The sequence below is a fragment of the Pelobates fuscus genome, chromosome 8 (assembly GCF_036172605.1).
Source record: "Pelobates fuscus isolate aPelFus1 chromosome 8, aPelFus1.pri, whole genome shotgun sequence".
NCBI lineage: Eukaryota > Metazoa > Chordata > Amphibia > Anura > Pelobatidae > Pelobates > Pelobates fuscus.
In genome coordinates, this window is record NC_086324.1 from 70,054,728 (window position 1) to 70,076,187 (window position 21,460).

A 21,460-nucleotide genomic window follows, 5' to 3' on the forward strand; every position below is an offset into this window, starting at 1 on the left:
CAAACGAGTTTGTTTTCCTGGTTCTATAGTGCTCCTTTAAAGAGGGCATCTGTTTATATAGGGAACCGGAGGGGGTGGGGAGAACATAATAACCAATAACACTGAAAGGACTGAGCAGCACTAACTCAATCAAAGCTGTACTGATTAAATTATAATTACAAACATAACTCCAAAACCTGAAACACAAACATAACATTCCAAATGTATTAACCCCTTATATGTCTACTTGGTTACAGAGAGGCCATAGCTACTGGCACTGGAATTATCAGAACACCAAATAAATGGGGGGGGAAACACATTATTTTAACTTGTACATTTGCATATTTTGCAACATTTCAAATGGACAAAGAGGGACACTTTCAGTTTAGGGGTGTGACCATGGGCGGGTCTGTTCTGATAAATGTTAGATTACTTTCTAATAATTTATGGAACAAAAAGGTAATTTGGAACAAGCCCAATGTATCTTATTTACACAGACTGATTTCTAAACACATGTATTATTGTTTAAAGACACTTCACTGGGAGTATTATTGTTGTGAAGCCCTGTTATACACTCAGACAAACCAATTTATTACTTCTCACTTCCTGCATAGCACAACCATTGTCCAACTTTGGTTGTTTGGTGACAGATTACACCATATTTATATATGTATTGCAGATTTAGGTACAGGTAGAATTTACATTCAGAACAAACAAAAATATATGAGGAGCCACTAAAAAGATGACCCCTGTCCTCCCCCCAGGCCTCTAGAGAAGGGGTTCATTACTGCAGGCCTGGGACAGTCATGGGCTGTAGTTTATAGACACATTGCGTTGAGATTAAAACTGAGTTCCTTTTTTCTCTTTGCACTTATTTCATTTGAACTGTATTGGAATATGTGACCATAAAAAGCAGATTTTATTTATAGACTAAGGCACACAAAGAGAGTTGCATCACAAATCCTCAAACTGATGAATTCCAGCTAAGTGGAAACAGGTAGACCTCCCCGTACGGTAAGGGATAGAATTGAAAGGGTGGAAAACATAAGGGTAATGGAAGAAATCACCGTTTCCATTTCAAAAAATTACTCCAGATACACACAGATCAGGGAACCCTGGCTTACATTTCTCCAAAACTGGAACATGGGTGAGATAGAAATGCTGCTTTTCATGCGAATACTTACAGCTACCACCTAGACACTAACAGGGACACACTCAAAGTCTGACTATCTAATGCAGGATTTAGCATATACCTATTCCACACCATCAGGGAATACAGAATACAAAAATATTTATCGAACACTATACACAACACGGTTCTACTAATAAGGATGTACTGGCTAAGCATTATGCATCTGTATTATTTTATGCTTATCTCTCACCTGGAACCATTGCAATATAATCCAGATTTCGCACAGTTTCTTGATGATATGTACCGTATACTATATTGTACTACATAATGTTGTCTACTGTAACTTGTAACAGACCATCAAATGTCAATGCTTACAAAACTTTAATAAAAATAAAAAAAAATTAAAAACAAAACTGTTTATTAGATATTCCCAAACGAAAACATGTAACTATGCATTTTTAGCATTGTGGTATAACTAAAAACAGCTTTCAAAAGTAGCAGCTCAATGCGAAGTCTTTGCAATGCAGGTGCTCTGAGCAATTACCTGACTCCTGCATTTAACTCCACTGAGCTAAACAACCAGGAAGTAACAGGACATTTTGTCTAATTGACAGCCAAGGGGTAAAACAAGGTTAATATATAATGATGACAATTTCTGTTGAAATCTGCTCTTGTAAAAATGAAAAAAAAGGGGGGGGGGGGCACATAAATCATTTCAGCAAGCTAAAGTGCTTTAGGAGAACTCTTTCTATATAAAATGCACAAATACCAATAATAAAAGATATTCACATTTGAATTTCCTGCTTTAGAATTCCAGCTTTTAGCACCATCCACACAAGGAAATCACCAGCCAATCAAGATTCTTTCTATGGAACGTTTATAACTTCTGCTCAGCAGGGGCACTATTGGCAGAGCTAGGACTTCTGGGAGTTATAGTTCAGTAATGTGTTCTTTACTCATGAAAGTGGTTGTCTGGACTATTATTAGCAGAGTAGATAGGGTAATATGCCGCTCAGATAGTCTCAACCCGACAGTCTACCAGGTGCATGGGTCCGACAGAGTGGATGGATTATTGGGAGGGGCTGGGGATGAACTGGCTGTCATGGTCCATATTGCATCCAATGACAAAGTCAGAGGAAATGTCATAAAGAATGAGTTCAGGAAATTAGGAAGTAAGCTGAAGAAAAGGACCTCCAAGAAAGTGGAGCACTGCGCACTACAGTAGAAAGGCAGCGGGAGATTAGGGAGGTTAATGAGTGGCTTAAGTCATGGTGGAGTAAAGAGGTTTTGGCTTTTTACAGCACTGGGCTGATATTGTGCCTGGGTACAATCTTTACAACCGTTATGGTGTGCATGTAAAATATATAGGATATAAATTAAATGTGATAGGAGATGATAGGAGGGGCAAGATCAGAACAGAGGAGGTATGTACTAGTAATAACAATTCTTATTACCTATAAGTCGATCTTGTGTATAAGTCGAGTGCAGTTTTTTGATCAACAATTGTGATATATGCTATGACTTGTGGATAAGTCGAGAGTACGTTATGCGAATGGAATTTTTTGGCTTCTGTTTGGTTACCGAACAGACTCTGTGTGGTCCCCCATGTTAACACCTTGTAATTACCGACCACCCCTGGCTGTTAACCACACACAAGCATTCCCTGGGTGGCTGCCATTCATATATTCGAACGCACTTGCTGTCTCCCGAACGCAGGCCGCGGTACATGGTCGTCTACGGCATGGATCTCTGAGTCAGCTAGACAAGCCCGCGAACCCCACTGAAACTTGTACCCCTGCCCATTCGACTTCCTGGCCAGCTAGGAGAACAGTGTTCAGGAGTCAACATTGCCCCACGTTCGACTTCCGAATGCTGTTCGACTCCCGAACTATCAAAACTAGCACTGACCCATGGATAAGTTGACTCTACGTTTTAAAATGAAGTTTTAGACTAAAATTTCTCGACTTATACACAAGTATATACGGTAAGTACAAGCAGGGCTGCCACCAGAAATGTTGGGGCCCCTGACGCAGCCCACGGTCTGGGCCCCACGGGGTCCGCCCCCAACATCAGTCGACATGACCTGCCCCCAAGTCCACCCACATGACCCGCCCCCAAATCCACCCACAGGGCCCATCTTAAGTCCACCCACAAGGATGAAGTGTGTGTGTACTGAATTTGTTTGTGTGTGTATAGTTGCTATAGAATGTGTGTAGTGGATACAAAGTGCGTGGGTAAAGTCGATACGCTGTTTATAGTGAATTTAAATTGTATGTTTGTGTAGTGGATAGACTGTGTGTGTATAGTGGATGTATCGTGTGTATAGTGAATACAGAGTGTGTGTTTGTGTACTGGATGTAGTATGTGTATAGTGTATGCAGAGTGTGTGTGTGTGTACTGGATGTAGTATGTGTATAGTGCATGCAGATTGCGTGTTTTTGTAGTGGATGTAGTGTGTGTATAATGAATGCAGAGTGTATGTTTGTGTAGTGGATGTAGTGTGTGTGTATATAGTGAATACAGTGTGTCTTTGTAGTGGATATAGTGTTTGTGTGTATAGTAAATGCAGAGTGTGTGTTTGTCTAGTGGAAGTAGTGTGTATATAGTGACTGCAAAGTGTATGTGTAGTGGATGTAGTGTGTGTATAGTGAATGCAGAGTGTGTGTTTGTGTAGTGGATTCTGTGTGTTTGTGTAGTGAATGATGTGTGTGTTTGTGTAGTGGATGATGTGTGTGTTTGTGTAGTGAATGCTCTGTGTGTGTTTGTGTAGTGGATGCTCTGTGTGTGTTTGTGTAGTGGATGATGTGTGTGTGTATAGTGGGTGATATGTGTGTGGTGTGTGTGTTTGTGTAGCGGACGACGTGTGTGTGTAGTGAATGTTGTATGTGTGTTTGTGTAGCGGAAGATGTGTGTTTGTGTAGTGGATGATGTGTGTGGTTGTGTAGTGGATGCAGTTTGTGTGTTAATGTGGTGGATGATGTGTGTGGTTGTGTAGTGGATGCATTTTGTCTGCTTGATGATGTATGTGTGTGGTGGATGTGTGACAAATGCTGCTGGAAGGTATTTTTTTGCTGTTGAATTTTATAATTTAAAAAAAAAGAAATTATTCACCCCCTCCCTGCCTCTTACCTGTAGCCAGGGAGGGGCCGAGGGGGGCACTGGATTCCCTAGTGGTCCAGTGGCTCAGCTTGTTGGGTTAGCAAGGAGGGGCCCAGCAGACTCCTTCATGTTCCCCCTCCTGCAGCCAGTACTCTAATTCTGACGTGAGCCCAGCATGCGTGAACCTGCGGCAATGCTTTACAGCCGTGGCTCGCGAGGGTGCTGAAAGCCAGCAGGGCCCGCAGAGGCATATATACATAGCGGTACTTGCTATATATATATATATATATATATATATATATATGCAGATTGAAGGGCTGGGGACCCAGGCACGCGAGGATTACCTGTGCAGTCCGTGCCCCCAGGACTGCCGGGCCCGTGACAACCGTCATGGTTGTTACCCCCTGATGGCGGCCCTGAGTACAAGAGACTCACTATAATATTAAATGTATGCTTACTAATGCAAGGAGCCTGAATAACAAAATAGGGGCAATACGACATAACAGAAACATGGTGGGATAAGACACATGACTGGGCAGTTATGGGACTCTATAGTCATCAGAACAACTACAGCTTAATGTAGTTGTTCTGGTGAGTATAGTCAGTCCCTGTAGGCTTTTTGCAGTGAACACTGCCTTTTCAGAGAAAAGCCGTGTTTACATCACAGCTTAGGCCACTCCGCAAATCTGCATGGAGAAGCTGAACACTCCCCATAGAGATGCATCGATTTAATGCATCTCTATGAGGAGGTGCTGATTGGCCAAGCCAGCGTTTGTTCCTGCCCCATCTCCTTGACAATCTTAGCCAATCCATTGTGTTGCCTATGGGAAAGCATTGGATTGCCTGAAATCACCAATTCTGATGATGACAGCCAAGGAGACAGATCAGGGGTGTGTGGGGGCAGAGCCGGCAGACTTACGAGGCGCTGGAAAAAAGGTAAGTAAACTACTTATTAAGGAGTGTACAGGGGGGCAAGCCAGCTAAATTGTAGTTTTTTTTTTTTTTATTTATATTTTATTAGAGTTATAAGCATGTATATCTCTGTGATCTGTAATCTCTGTGCCATTATATGCGAGGAATAAACAAATAGAGAGTATAAGCTTCAATATGGTCCAGCAAACACATTAATGCCAGCAAGAGATGAAGAACATGGACAAAGGACAAATGAAAGGGACAAAGGACAAATGGAAGGCGTCGGTCAAAAACAATAGCATTGGTCCATAGGTTAGGTGTAGCGATTGACCATATAGGTCATCATAATTAGCTTAAAGTCTGTCTAGTAGCAATTGCTATGGAGTGTCCGAACTGTCCCTGACGGTAGGTACGTGTTTTTTTAGTCGGGCTGCTCCGCTGGTGCGCTCTTCCTGAGGTTCTTTTCTCACGTGGTGTATCTGCCCCGGTTGCTCCCTCTAATGCGTTGGTGGCTGATAGGCCTAATTTATGATAGAGTGTCTCTGGGTCATCCGAGGATGTCAGGGTGAATGTTTCCGCGCCTTGTGTGACGGCCAGGGAGCCTTCTGCAGTCCAGCGGTACTTGACTGAGCAGTCTCGCAACTTCTTAGCCACCGGTGCCAGCTGCCTCCTTTCTGCTAGGACAAGGAATGGGAGGTCACTGTAGATGGATAGGTTATGGCCCTCAAAATGCACTCGACCCATTGTTCTGGATTTATTCAGGATGGCGGACAGCACCGCAATGTCTTTGGTAGTTGCAATAATGTCTCTCGGTGCGTCCACTGGTGCCGCTGCAGCTTTGCGCACCCGAAAAGCAGCTAGGATGCATGGGGTGTCTGTAGCCTTTTGAACTCCCATTGAGATAATCAGCTTTTGGACATATGACAGTATGTCCCCCCCCCCCTCTACCTGTTCAGGTATGCCTCTCAGGCGTACATTTCGTCGCCTTTGCCGGTACTCCAGTGTGGTCGCCATTTTGTGCAGTTGCTTGACCTGTGAGGTGAGACCCTCCACCTGTTGTGTAGTCGTCTTGAGTTGAGTGTCCCGAGCCTGTTCTCTGACCTCAGCCGCTGATACTTTATGCTGCAGGGCATTTATGTCAGCTTGCGTTTCTTGGAGGTCTGACTTCCACACTTCCCTTAGGTCCACTAATAACTTTTTAATGTCTCCCTTTGTGGATGGAGATGAATCTTCGTCTGAGTCAGCTTGCAGGTATACACCAGCTGGGTGAGGCGAGTTACTTGATTCCATCTCCCCAGGGGAGTCATCTGAGGCCCCTTGCTCACTATAATGGTCGGGTGCCAGTGCCACCCTTGCGGGTTCTGTCAGGGGTGCCCTCTCAAAGGATAGCCTTATGTCCTGTAGCGCTTGCCTTTCTATCTGCATCTGTCTCTTGTGTTTGCGCCCCATAGATGCTGTGAGTGGTTAAGGGTGCCAGCAATTACCCTTGGCGGCGTGGGGGGGGGGTGCGGTGGTCTCTGGTGGGGTCTACACCGGCCTTTAAGCCTTCAGGTACCTGAGCAGCGGGGCCGGCCGCCTCCCGTCTGCGCACACGTGGTAGGCCGCGGTTTGTGTTGCCGCCGATGTCGGAGGTGACACTTTCGTCGCGGTGTAAAATGTTCACCGGGTGTCCCTCCAGCCTCTGGTGAGTGGCCTGGCTGTGGATGGGATCGGTTCGAGCGGCATATACCCCAAATTGGGCACTCTTTTGCCGGAGCTCTGGCGAGTTGCGTCCTCCCGGCTCGGCAGTTAGGCTCCGCCCCCCAAAATTGTAGTTTTAACACTATAGGGTCAGAAATACACATCTGGGTTCCTGACCCTATAGTGTTCCTTTAACTCAAATGGTAACATATTATTTAAGAAGGATAAAAAAAAAAACAGGAAAGGTGGTGGAGTATGTTAGTATGGCAACCATGAGTTAAAGTCAATTATTAAGCAAGTGGAATGTGACAAGAAAAATGTGGAAGCTTTATTGGTAGATATCTGCTTGGGACAAGAGAAGGGAAATCAACTATTTATTGGGATATGTTATAAACCACCTAATGTTAATATTGATGAGGAAAAACAGCTGTAGGAGCAAATTGTTAAAGCTGCACATCTGGGTAACACCTTATTTTTATTGGAGATTTTAATTACCCGGACAAAAATTGGGATAGAGGGACTAATAGTTCAGCAAGAGGAATCATGTTTTTTAACCTGTTAAATGAAAAATGTCACAATTGGTACAAGTACCAACTAGAAAGGGTGCTTGTCTGACTCTGGTTATAAAAAAACAATGTTATTCTTTTGATAAACATTCGAGTAGAGGAGCACTTGGGAAATAGTGATCACGATCTTTTGAAATAAACTCAAAAAAGCAAATGAACATGGGATATATAAAAACATATACCGTAATTTTAAAAAGGCCAATTTCAATACGATTAGGGCAGCTGGCATAAACTCTTTAGTGGAAAAAGAAACACCACAGGATAAATGGAATATCTTCAAACAAATATTAGAAAGGTACACTTCTTAGTATGAAGCATTGGGTAATAAGTATAAAAGAAACCAATGTGGCTTAGTGGGAAAGTAAACCAAAAAATTCAAAATAAGAAAAGGGATATTAAAGCATTTCAATCAGACAAATCAGTGGCATCATATATAAGATACAAGGACGCCAATAATGTATGCAAAAATGGGCTAAACTAGAAAACGAGTCAAAGAGAACAACACAAGCCCCCCCAAAAAATGAAGTACATAAATTTAGGATTCTTTTCTTTCAGGATTTGTACTGAAGGATTAGAGGAAGGAGGATGTGGTTCCTTTCTTTAAAAAGGGTTCAAAATCTTTGCCTGGAAATTATAGACCTGCGAGCTCAATTTCTGTAGCTGGGAAAATATATGAAGGGTTTTTAATATATATGTATATAATTTAGACTTTTGTGGGAAGAACATTGTTATTAGCAAAAAATCAGCAAGTGGAAAACATTCGACAGTTGTCAAACTTCCCAGGAGTGGACGTCCCAGCAAATTCACCCTAAGGTCAGGCCGTGCAATGTTTAGCGAGATTGCAAAAAAAACAAGAGTTAGGCTTCAGTTAGCATGTTAAATGTTAAAGACTGAATAAGTATGGTCTGTTTGGAAGGGGTGCCAAGAGACAGCTTCTTCTCTCTAAAAAGAACATAGCAGCACTGCTTTGGTTTGCAAAGTTGCATCTGAACAAACCACAAGACTTCTGGAACAATGTCCTTTGGACAGACGAGACCAAAGTGAATTTGGCCATAATGAATAGCTCTAATGAATGGCGAAAAACAAACAGCATATCAGGTAACTTTGTTTGAGCAGGGCCCTCAACACCCTCTGTTCCTGTGCACCCAGCTTGTCTTGTTGCAAATACATGTCTGTTAGTCCACCTATTGTACAGCGCAACAGAATTTGTTGGTGCTTTATAAATAATAATAATCAACACAAACACCTCATACCAGCTGTCAGGCATGATTTGGTCTTGTTTTGCAGGAATAGGTCCTGGAAACCTAGCAGTCATGTCACAGGGTAATATGTAATGTATTGTTGTTAATCGGAGGCATGGGCGTCCGCAGGGGGGGGGGGCACTTGCCCCCTCCTGGATTTGTCAGCTTGTTCTGCTATTTTTCGTGGGAGATTTAAAACGGACTGCAATACTGGCGCCGGCGTATTGTGTGTATGGAGAGAGACAGGGATAGGAAGCTGCATCTATCCCTGCTTCTCTCTGCTGATTGAAACCAGGGGAGCAACACATGCAGCCAGAGACAGCCTACAGACCAAGTAAGTGGGGGATGGGATGGGGGGTCTAAAATAGCCTATAGATTAGGCAAGTAAGGGATGGGGGGGGTGGGGGGTTAAAATAGCCTATAGATTAGGGGAGTGAGGGATGGGGGGGCAGCCTATATATTAGGGGAGTACGGCATGGGGGGGCAGCCTATATATTAGGGGAATGAGGGATGGGGGGCAGCCTATATATTAGGGGAGTAAGGCATGGGGGGCAGCCTATATATTAGGGGAGTAAGGCATGGGGGGCAGCCTATATATTAGGGGAGTAAGGCATGGGGGGGCAGCCTATATATTAGGGGAGTAAGGCATGGGGGGGCGCCTATAGATTAGGGGAGTAAGGCTTGGGGGGGCAGCCTATATATTAGGGGAGTAAGGCATGGGGGGCAGCCTATAGATTAGGAAAGTAAGGCATGGGGAGGCAGCCTATGTATTAGGGGAGTGAGGGATGGGGGGGCAGCCAATAGATTAGGGGAGTAAGGCATGGGGGGGAGGCAGCCTATATATTAGGGGAGTGAGGGATGGGGGGGCAGCCTATAGATTAGGGGAGTAAGGCATGGGGGGTAGCCTATATATTAGGGGAGTAAGGCATGGGGAGGCAGCCTATATTTTAGGGGAGTAAGGCATGGGAGGCAGCCTATAGATTAGGGGAGTAAGGCATGGGGGTCAGCCTATATATTAGGGGAGTAAGGCATGGGGGGCAGCTTATAGATTAGGGGAGTAAGGCATGGGGGGCAGCCTACAGATTAGGGGAGTAAGGAATGGGGGGGAGAGGAAGCTTATATATTAGGGGAGTAAGGCGTGGGGGGCAGCCTATATATTAGGGGAGTGAGGGATGGGGGGGCAGCCTATATATTAGGGGAGTAAGGCATGGGTGGGCAGCCTATAGATTAGGCAAGTGAGGCATGGGGGGGCAGCCTATAGATTAGGCAAGTGAGGCATTGGGGGGGCTAAATGAAGAGTCAGCAAGGAGCAGGAAGGGTCTGCAAGGAGCAGGGGGAGCAAGGGTCTGCAAGGAGCAGGGTATGCAAGGAGCAGGGGCAGCAAGGGGCAGGAAGGGTCTGCAAGGAGCACAAAGGTAAAGTTGAAGAAGGAGCAGAAAGGGACAGCAAGGAGCACAAAGCTAAAGTAGAAGAAGGAGCAGAAAGGAATCAGAATGAGAAAGGAGCAGAAGGGAGCAAAATAAGCAGAAAGGTAAAGGAGCAGAAGGAGCCAAATATAGAAGACAGTGTCAGAAGAAAAAGAAGACTGTCAAATGAAGGAGAAGAAAAGGAGATTGGAGCAGGAAGGGCAAATGAAGTAAACCCTCCACTTTATTCTGGACACCACATCATAAGGCTTTGGTACCTGGGCCTGGCAGGGAAACTCTAGACCTTCTCATCTCCCCAGGTAAAAAAAAATATCAGTGTTAATGTGTTCACTTTTATTTACTGAGTGTCAGGAAGCACAGAGTGCCGCTGAGTAGGGGTGTTGCTGATTGGCTAGAGCGGTCAGCTGGCACTCTAAGCCAATCAATAGCTCCCCATTCATAAAAAAGTTTTAAAAAATTATGAACCGGGAACTAGCGATTGGCTTAGAGCGTCAACTGTCAACTCTAGCCAATCAGCGGCACCCATGCCTGACGTCAATCTGCACTTCCTGACACTCTGTTTCAGATGCCGAATACCACTGAGGGACCTGGAGCTGGAGGAAGCCTTTGGGGTTAAACCATTTGAGAGCGGTTTAACCCCTTAAAGGAAAGAGCACTCAGGGGCTTCCTGGCATCATTTTCCTTTAGATGAAGTTGTTATGGTGACCAGAATGTTCCTTTAATTTGCTTAAAGGAACACTATAGTGTCAGGAATACAAACATGTATTCCTGACACCATAGTTGTGAAAACGCTATTTACCCTGGCTTTAAGTGATAATGACTATGCTCCTCCCCTTCATGACACTGTCAAAAAGGGGCCAAGCATAGATGTCATTACAATTATGCGCCCCCCCCCCCCTGGAAAAATTCCTGCGGACGCCCATGATCTGAGGTTGTATTTTCCTAATTTGAAGACCTGCTGAGGAACAGATGATTGTTATTATGTCCTGATTCGTAAAACCATAGAATTGTTTTTCCCATTACTGCATCTACCCACACTATTGCTCTATTGATATATGTAGGCACATCTCTGTGTGCTTTGTTCCCCTAGCCCCTCTGTCCTCCAAGCCCCTTGTTTCTTCTGTCCCCTCTCCCTTTCTGTGCTCTTCTTCTGTCCCTCCCCCTCCTGTACCCTTCTCTTGTTCCCCTCCCCTCCTGTGACATTCTTTTGTTCCCCTTCCCTCCTGTGACATTCTTGTGCCCTTATTTTGCCCCCCTCCCCTCCAATGCCCTTCTTCTGTCCCCCTCCCCTCCTGTGCCCTTTTCTTGCCCCCTTCCTCTTACCTTCTTTTGTTTCTCCTCCCTTTTGTGCCATTCTTTGTCTCCTCCCCTGTGCCTGCACAGACTAACCTCCGTCGATGTAGTGTGGACGAGCAGGTGGACTGTGGTAGATAAGCTTCTGTTTCCTCTACCTGGTCTGACAGGAAGCAGTTCTGTGCTCTCAGTTAGCACTTCCTGTCAGACCTGGTAGGAAAACAGAAGCTCTTCTACCGCGGTCTGCCTGCTCAGCCACGCTAAATGGAGTGACCGGCAGCAGGGGTGCACTGTGCAATGCGCTTCCCTTCCTGACGGAGACCTCCGTGCAACACACTAATGTGTAACGCCACACTATTTAGAAAGAGGTGCTTTAGAGTGTGCTTAGGTAGGGACTCAGGGATATTGCTGACAATTGCTATCTAGAGCTAAGTTGTGTTTACAGATTTAGGCACAAATGGCTCATGTATTCTCTGAGTTTCAACTCCTATTTAACCCCTTAACCCCTTAAGGACCAAACTTCTGGAATAAAATGGAATCATGACATGTCACACATATCATGTGTCCTTAAGGGGTTAAACGATCTGCTGAGGAATGACTACTCACATATTAGAGCCTTGTACTGGGAACATTAACAGGTTTAGTGAGTAAACATTTAGTTAATATAGCCCCCCAAAAAATCATTTTTGTGGAGCTTTTGTGATGTCTGTTTAGCTATTCTATGTTGGGCTCTATATCCTGCTATATTATTTTGAGCCTCCCTGGGACAGTGTTTTTCATTTGAAATTTATTTTAGTACAATTACTTTTTTCACTTAGTGTGAGCTTGTTTTGTATGTCTGCTTATGTGTATTTTAAATATACGCATTTTCTTAATACATTTTTCACTATTTATTAGCCTCTTTTCTTCCATCCTGGAGTAGGATGTCTTCGCTTTTCTTTTGTCGTTTCTGGTCCTAGATTCATGTGGGTTACTCCCTTATACCAGAAATGGGGCATTTATCACCTTCTATCTGCACTTTGTAGTGCTTTACTCTTCCTAAAATACTAAAAATGTTTGGGAAAAAACAAAACAAAACAAAAAAATAATAGTATGATAATATAAAATGTACCACTTTCACAAAGCATAATTACGGAGATGAAATACGTGAAATAATAGTGAAAAAAACATATACAGAAGCCAGCTTCCTGAACCTTTACTGAGTGTAAGTCCCTCTCCAATGTATCAAGCACTAATTGAGGCCTGTCCCATTCGGTAGGACCTGCAGGGTAGGATGGGCTATGTCTTAGAAACTGTCTGCATCAGAAGAATGAGACGAGGGACGTAGAAACTCTGTGATTACAGGGTGTTAACTTTTCTCTCCCCATGCCCTTGGCACAGGAAGAACTGACACCGTGATGTATGGATTCTAATGTGTGTTCATTGCTCAGTGTCCCTTGCCCTGTAATTTGGTAAAAGATGGGACTACCAACCCCTCCTTCTCTGACAGCCTTGTTAATGAGAGGGGAGTGTAGCTAAGCAGGTAATCAGAAGGACAAATAAAAATCCATGTTTAAATGGAAGCGAGTTTCATCAGTGTTAAAGGAGTCTTAGGAGTCAATATTTGCCAGCACAATGAGAGTTAATATACAGTCAACCTCGAAAAGAGAGGGTTGACAAGATCACAGACGCCGCAGATACAACTGCCCCACATGGATGGCACAGGAGAAAGGGGAACTAAGCTACTAAACGCGGCGGACCCAATGACCGCAGATACAACTGCCCCAACACATACAACCAAGCAGACCCTGCACCTCATTGCCAACGTGGTGACCTCGTGGCCCACACAGGCTTACATGCGAACAGCACCAACGACTGCCTATGCTGACCAAAGCTCCCAAGCAGAGGAGGGAGCCCCGCTCCAGCACCAAACACCAGCGGGAAAGCTTTGGATGATCCGGCTTATATTCAAGGTTCATGGGATGGGCCTCCACTCCCAGACCGGGGGACACCCCCTGTACCAAAAGACTCACTCTCAGGCAGAACAACCAAGCCAGAAGCCCTGTTGCTGGCCACACTTAGAACCAGAACTGTGGGCACATGTGATAAGCTCGACTACACCTGCCTGTACGACGGGACTTCATAAGCACTACACCTCAGTGGGAAAGGGGAATGAGCCGTTTACAGAGGAACCAGCTAAATTGCCCGTGTGACCAGACCAGCAGTCCTGAATAGCATAGACCGAGGAGCTGCGCGGCCCTTCATAATGGAACTCTGTGCTTTCAGCATACTATTGCCTAAGTTTCCTTTGTTTGCTGTGTTGGAAATATTTCAGCTGTATGCTAGCTTACACCATAAGCAATAGATAGCCTTTTGAAATATTAATCTATATCTTAGCTAACGTTACTTAACCTACTGTATAGCACCATAGCTACATAATTAACTAAGCCTGTTTACGTTATAAGCTCATTATTAGTGTTGATGCTCTAATGACATAAATGTCCAAGCCTGTTTACAGCTTAAACTCACTATTGGCGATGACGCTTTAATGATATAACTATTGATGTTGTTGCTTTCATGACATAGCTAGCGAAGCCTGCCTTACTACACCTAAACTTTAAAAAATGTGCCTTTATCTCAATGCCACATATGTATAAATCTGCGATATTACTGTTGGGGCCAAGCATAGATGCTTGCTGTCGTGGCACCGTATGTCATTTTGTTAAACTGTGCACAACAAAAAAAAGCAAATATGAAAAAAAAGAAAAAAATTCATGACAATTCTCACTGTAGCGAATAACCCTCTCAGATGATTTCCAGCAAAGGAAGGGCCACAGATTCCTGTAAAATATGGGTTAACGTTTTTGTTCCTAGGACGCATTGATGAAAGCTGTACAAACTCGAGTGCTTTTTATTTCCTGCTCGCCTTCTCCGTGTATTTCAGTAATGTTTGTCATGTGATTTGTTCTATTTATAATTCAGTCAGATTGCTATAACACACACAGCCAAATTACCACAGGAGCACGGTGACAAACCTGCACAACATGTAGAATATCATAGAAAAAAGCAACACCACCTAAAGATACACATAACTGTACATAAACACACAATTTGATTCAATCCCTACACCAAACACAGATCATTAAGATGAGTAGCAGGCCACATTCTTGCAGACTCCATCCCTGCCGACCTGATCATCCCGTAACATCTTTATTTGTGCAAAGCCTTAAGTCTTCATTAGACTCTGGGGATGAGGTAGCCGTAACCGAACTGCTGAGATGCCAAGTCAAACATGTTGATGCCGTCATTGAGCTTTCCAACGATGATTGGATGAAGGAACCATCTGCACGGATCCCACCACAGGTCCTCCTGGGTAACTAACCTAATTAGCTGCATGAACTGTGCACTATGTGGCAGTAGCGTAGCGTTGGTTGTCAGTGCCCAAAGTCAAGTATTGCGCACCCTAATCAGTGGACCGTTAGCACTCCAATGAGTTCTGTAACGAACGCATAGATACTCACTCCTCCTTCTCTATCCGCCTCGTCTCAATGTGTGTGACACTGATAGTTGAATTGCGTAATTGTTAAAATCCACCTCATGCTAAAGTAATGTGTATAGTCTATACCAGGAATAGTCAATCATCGGTACTCCAGATTCTGGACAACATTTCCCATAATGCTCTCACAGCCATAATGCTGGCAAATCATCAGATGAGATGTAGTCCACAACATCTGGAGTGCCGAAAGATTGACTACCCCTGGTCTATACATATTGCTTTAGAATTTAAGAATTACCCAACGCAACTAACAGTGTCTCACTCATCATGAAGAAGAGGAGATAGGGAAAGAGTGAAGCTGTCTAGGCGCCCATTACGCCGTATCGGTATAATGCCAAGTAATAGACATTTACATAGTGCCGATTAATAGCATGATTTCCCATGTAAAGACATTAAGTGTTGAGTGTTTCTGAACATGTGACCGATTACAGGTGTGTGAGTTAAAGTTACATCACTCACAGCTCATATTTTGAAATGGTGAGCTTCCAGTAACGGAATGCCATCCAGGAAAAGTGTAGTAAATGGGATGTATAATGGACAAGAAGTTATGACTGGGTTGCAGAGACTACTGGCTTAAATACAAAGTTAATTAAGCCAGTAGTCCCCAGTCTGTTCCCCAGTCATAGCAGTGGAGCTAACAGAACCTCCTTGCAAAAGCTTATGACTCCAAAATAGGCTGGAGCAGGCGACCAACGGACGCCAGGTAAGTTGCCAACTTGTTCATAATTAACGGTTTCACTGCTTACTGGAGGGCGCCAGGGCACATCTGGCACCATAGCCACTATAGGGGTCTGTAATTGTTATGGTGCTTGAAGCGTTCCTTTATACTAAAATCTAGAGATAGCTATTGATTTGCATCAACTTGAGATGCTAGAGATAATGGATTGTGATGTCAATTACTTTAATATACATATAAACAAAAATAGAGCATAAAGGCAAATGGTAAATACAAATTGAAGGTGATTTTCAATGTTTTATTCCATGATATTTTCTAACGAAGTTCTCGCTTTGAGGCTCTGTATTCAGAACTTGCTGCATTGTTCTATGTAGATATTTCTCATCTGGTCTATAAATATCCATGGCTGGGCTGTGGTCTTAGAGTCTGACATGAGGTCACTGTTTCCAGCTCTTGATTACAAATATCTTTGGATTCCTGGTAATGTTTTAATGCTCCCAAAACAAAACATCCACTATCCTTCAGCCATTTCAGTGGCATTATCTAAGCTGTATCCTAGCAACAATGCAATACACAAATACCCACGTATATTATGACTCTAATCCTCCAATCCTTCCCAATCCAGTTTTAAGAACACCTACAAGGCACAGCGGATCAAAGAATGTCTATATGTATTTAACCCCTTAAGGACATATGACATGTGTGACATGTCATGATTCCCTTTAATTCCAGAAGTTTGGTCCTTAAGGGGTTAAAGTAGCAGGGTGTACACAGGGCCAGTGCTACCACAGGGGGCTCAGTAAACAGATCAGAACGGCATCCCTTGTTACAGTGAGAGAGTATGTGGCCAGGCCAGCACCATCGACAGATGTAGAATGCAGTCCTTTACAACCTGACGCTTCTTTGTGTGTCAGAGTGCTGCCATGCATTCTGATTAATGCAGGACCGGAGGAAGTATTAAAATTGATATGTTTGTACCAAAGTTATAGACCACATGCTTCACCACTAGAATATTAGGATTATTACCCCTCCCTATCCAGGAGGTATGTATTTGGAAGTGAAATAGTGAAACTTTACATTTTTGTGTTTCCTGGCAAAAACAATATAATTTCTTTGCTGTAGATAGAATGTGACGGCAGATAAGAACCATTCAGCCCATCTAGTCTGCCCAATTTTCTAAATACTTTCATTAGTCCCTGGCCTTATCTTATAGTTAGGATAGCCTTATGCCTATCCCACGCATGCTTAAACTCCTTTACTGTGTTAACCTCTACCACTTCAGCTGGAAGGATATTCTATTTATATTAGATAAAACACGTTTTCTAAGATAGTTTGAAATGCTAGTGAAGACTGGGATAATAGGTGAGAGAAGTGGTGGATCACAGTCCTCTCTACTCCAAGCGTGCCTGTGACTTGGTTCTGTAAGTGAAAGATCTTTTTTGTTTTAAATCACTATTTGTCTCCACTAGCTTGGAAATAATGATTTAAAAAAAAAAACTTAATACCACCCACGCCTAACTCTTCTATCAAAAGCTGCCACCATCACGGCAATTTTTTTTTTTTATTCTTTATTTTGCAGTTTCGTATGCATATAGTCATACAATAGTAGAGGGAGACAATGAGCATTACACCCAAGAATATTATTGTACAAGACAAAAGCATATAACTAACAACGATATCTTGTTCACTCTTTTGGCCTACCAGTGTTTTTGTATAAACTGGATGTACTTATAAAACAACAAGAAAGAAAGAAAAAAGAAACTTACGTAATACTAATATAAAAACAAGGAAAATAAACACACTATTCACCCACCATGAGACATATTGAAGTTCATCCAAACATTTAGTTTTTTGTGCTTCTCTCACATGGACCATGTCTTAGAGAAGGATTTAATTGAGTTATACACCATAGTCGTTAATACGTCCATCAGAAAATTATCATCTATCTTACTCTTAACCTCAGCCATAGTCGGGACTTGTAGAGGGCATCCAAGGTCCTCTTGGTTGCCAGTGTGATTTTATTCACCAGTCTTGAAAAAAACAAAAACACAGGGGTCCAAGGCAAAGGGCCCATGAAAGACCTACGACAAGAATGTTTTGATGGCCGATCCTCCACTCTGGGGCCACCGGGAAACTACAGCAGACTCGTCCCCCCCCCCCCCCCCCCCCCTGGACCGGTGGGGGTCATCCCGGTCTGGGGAAAATGCAGCTGAACACATTCCAGCAGTCTGTGGTACCACAACTCGGAACAGCGTTCTGGCGCTGGATTGCAACCCGTGCAGAGCAAATGCAGCCATCTGCAACGCCTGCCCCACAGCTTCAGTCAGAAACCCTTCCGACACACAGACATACTGCTCCAACTGAACCAGCCTCACAGTTGGAAAATGCCATCGCCTTTGCTGCTCGCCCTTCTTCTGGGCTGGGAACTCACCTGGAGACTCCCCTCCCCTGCCAACCATACACCCAGGGGGACAACCGGGGACCGGAGGAATCCTGGGCCCGCAATCCCCACAACGAGATCCATGGTAATAAGTGCCCTTTAAGGCTTCAGGCCGAAGACGCGTGGAACACAGACGACGCAAATCCACGACCGGCTGGCAGCAACTAGCTACAGGAAAGGCTAACAGGTCCTCTACCAGGGTGCGACACAGCGAAGGAGCACAGTGGATCCTCAATCAAGTAAGGGGAAGACGGGGTCCCCCCCACAGCCTGATGGACTGACACAGCAACACCATTGTACTCAGTGGCGGCTCTAGACTTGGCGAGGCCTTAGGCGAAATTCATACATGAGGCCCCCACTAACACCATTATTGGAAAAAAATTGCAGTTGACTTGTGTGTGTGTATATAAGAAGCTGTAGATATATTGAAAGGAAGCTTGCAGTATAGAGAGAGTACTGGATATAGAGAACTAGTCTTTGTATACATAGTTGCATTGTGCATTTACCTGTGTGTACCTGAGAGTGTGTGTCTGGCAGTGAGTATCTTTGTATATGTATGTATGTTTCCCTGAGCATGTGTATGTTTGTGTACTGGCCTTTGGCATTAAGTTCATGGCGACGCTATGTTTTATGACAGTGTGTACTGTGTAGAATGATTGCCTTTAGGGGGTGACAGGGTGAGTAAAGGAGTAACTGTGGCAGGGTGAGTGTAAAAGAGCAGGAGGGTGCCAGAGTGCGCAGAGTGGTGCCCGTGTGTTTAGAGGGAGCGATAGTGTGTATGGAGGTAGGTGACAGTGTGTGTGGAGAGAGGTGACAGAGTGTGTGGGAAAATGACATAGGGGGTGACAGGTGAGGTGGCAGGGTGAGAGGGGGTGACAGGTGAGGTGGCAGGGTGACAGGTGGGGTGGCAGGGTGAGTGACAGGGTCAGATGTGGGGTGAGAGAGGGTGACAGTGTGAGGTGGGGTGACGGTGTGTGGGGAGTGACAGGGTAAGTTGACAGAGTAAGGTGGGTGACATAGTGTGGGTGGGTGACAGAGTAAGAGGTGGGGTGACAGGTGAGGTGGCAGAGTGAGAGGGGGTGACAGGTGAGGTGGCAGAGTGAGAGGGGGTGACAGGTGAGGTGGCAGGGTGAGAGGGGTGGCAGGGTAAGTGACAGGGTCAGATGTGGGGTGAGAGGGGAGGCAGGGTGAGGGGGGTGACAGGTGGGGTGGCAGGGTGAGAGGGGGTAACAGGGTGAGAGGGGGCAACAGTATTAGGGGGTGACAGGTGGGGTGGCAGGGTGACAGGTGGGGTGGCAGGGTGACAGGTGGGGTGGCAGGGTGACAGGTGGGGTGAGAGGGGAGGAAGGGTGAGGGGGTGGCAGGGTGAGAGGGGGTGACATGGTGAGAGGGGGTGACAGTATGAGGGGGGTGACAGTGTGTGGGGAGTGCCAGGGTGGGTGACAGAGTGGCGGTCACAGGGTGGGTGGCAGGGTGACAGGTGGGGTGGCAGGGTGACAGGTGGGGTGGCAGGGTGAGAGGTGGGGTGAGAAGGGGGTGACAGGTGGGGTGGCAGGGACTGACAGGTGGGGTGGCAGCGTGAGAGGGGGGTGACAGGGTGAAAGGGGGTGGCAGAGTGAGAGGGGGTGACAGGTGAGGTGGCAGGGTGAGAGGGGGTGGCAGGGTGAGTGACAGGGTCAGATGTGGGGTGAGAGGGGAGGCAGGGTGAGGGGGGTGACAGGTGGGGTGGCAGGGTGAGAGGGGGCAACTGTAATAGGGGGTGACTGGTGGGGTGGCAGGGTGAGTGACAGGGTCAGATGTGGGGTGAGAGGGGAGGAAGGGTGAGGGGGTGGCGGGGTGAGAGGGGAGGAAGGGTGAGGGGGTGGCAGGGTGAGAGGGGGTGGCAGGGTGAGAGGGGGTGACAGTATGAGGGGGGGTGACAGTGTGGGGGTCACAGGGTGGGTGACAGAGTAAGAGGTGGGGTGACAGGGTGACAGGTGGGGTGGCAGGGTGAGAGGTGGGGTGGCAGGGTGAGAGGTGGGGTGAGAGGGGGTGACAGGTGGGGTGGCAGGGACTGACAGGTGGGGTGGCAGCATGAGAGGGGGTGACAGGGTGAAAGGGGGTGACAGGTGGGGTGGCAGGGTGAGATGGGGGTGACAGGTGGCGTGGCAGGGTGACGGGGTGACAGGTGGGGTAGCAGTGTGAGAGAGGGGTGACAGGGTGAAGTGGCAGGGTGAGGGGGTGACAGGTGGGGTGGCAGGGTGAGAAGTGGGGTGGCAGGGTGAGGGGGGGTGACAGGGTGAGATGGGGTGAGGGGGGCGACAGGGTGAGATGGGGTGAGGGGGGGGCGACGGGGTGAGGGGGGGTGACAGGGTGAGATGGGGTGAGGGGGTGACAGGGTGAGATGGGGTGACAGGGTGAGATGGGGTGAGGGGGGGCGACAGGGTGAGATGGGGTAAGGGGGGGCGACAGGGTGAGATGGGGTGGCGACAGGGTGAGATGGGGTGAGGGGGGGTGACAGGGTGAGATGGGGTGACAGGGTGAGATGGGGTGACAGGGTGAGATGGGGTGACAGGGTGAGATGGGGTGACAGGGTGAGGGGGGTGACAGGGTGAGATGGGGTGAGGGGGGTGACGGGGTGAGATGGGGTGACGGGGTGAGATGGGGTGACGGGGTGAGATGGGGTGAGGGGTGGTGACAGGGTGAGATGGGGTGAGGGGTGTGACAGGGTGAGATGGGGTGACAGGGTGAGGGGGGGCGACAGGGTGAGATGGGGTGGCGACAGGATGAGATGGGGTGAGGGGGGTGACAGGGTGAGATGGGGTGACAGGGTGAGGGGGGCTTCAGGGTGAGATGGGGTGGCGACAGGGTGAGATGGGGTGAGGGGGGTGACAGGGTGAGGGGGGTGACGGGGTGAGATGGGGTGACGGGGTGAGATGGGGTGACGGGGTGAGATGGGGTGACGGGGTGAGATGGGGTGACGGGGTGAGATGGGGTGAGATGGGGTGACGGGGTGAGGGGGGTGACGGGGTGAGGGGGGTGACGGGGTGAGGGGGGTGACGGGGTGAGATGGGGTGAGATGGGGTGACGGGGTGAGATGGGGTGAGGGGGTGAGATGGGGTGGGAGGGGTGAGGGGGTGAGATGGGGGGGTGACGGGGTGAGATGGGGTGAGGGGGGTGACTGGGTGAGATGGGGTGAGGGGGGTGACGGGGTGAGATGGGGTGAGGGGGTGATGGGGTGTGACAGGGTGAGATGGGGTGAGGGGTGTTATGGGGTGACAGGGTGAGATGCGGTGACAGGGTGAGATGGGGTGATGGGGTGACAGGGTGAGATGGGGTGGGGGTGGTGATGGGGTGGGGTGGGGGTGGTGACGGGGTGGGGGGTGACAGGGTGAGATGGGGTGGGGGTGTGACAGGGTGAGATGGGGTGGGGGGGTGACAGGGTGAGATGGGGTGGGGGGGTGACAGGGTGAGATGGGGTGGGGGGGTGACAGGGTGAGA

At 46.8% G+C, this 21,460-nt stretch overlaps 1 protein-coding gene across 1 annotated transcript in view; it reads left to right on the forward strand.

Annotated features, from left to right (window-relative positions):
- The first annotated feature begins 14,379 nt into the window (after positions 1-14,379).
- Positions 14,380-21,460, forward strand: part of ASB18 (ankyrin repeat and SOCS box containing 18) — a 35,053-nt gene continuing 27,972 nt past the window's right edge. The window contains exon 1 of the mRNA XM_063430001.1: positions 14,380-14,681. Within this exon, the coding sequence (XP_063286071.1) occupies positions 14,456-14,681 (226 nt within the window). The 5' untranslated portion in view covers positions 14,380-14,455. The remainder of the gene's footprint in view (positions 14,682-21,460) is intronic.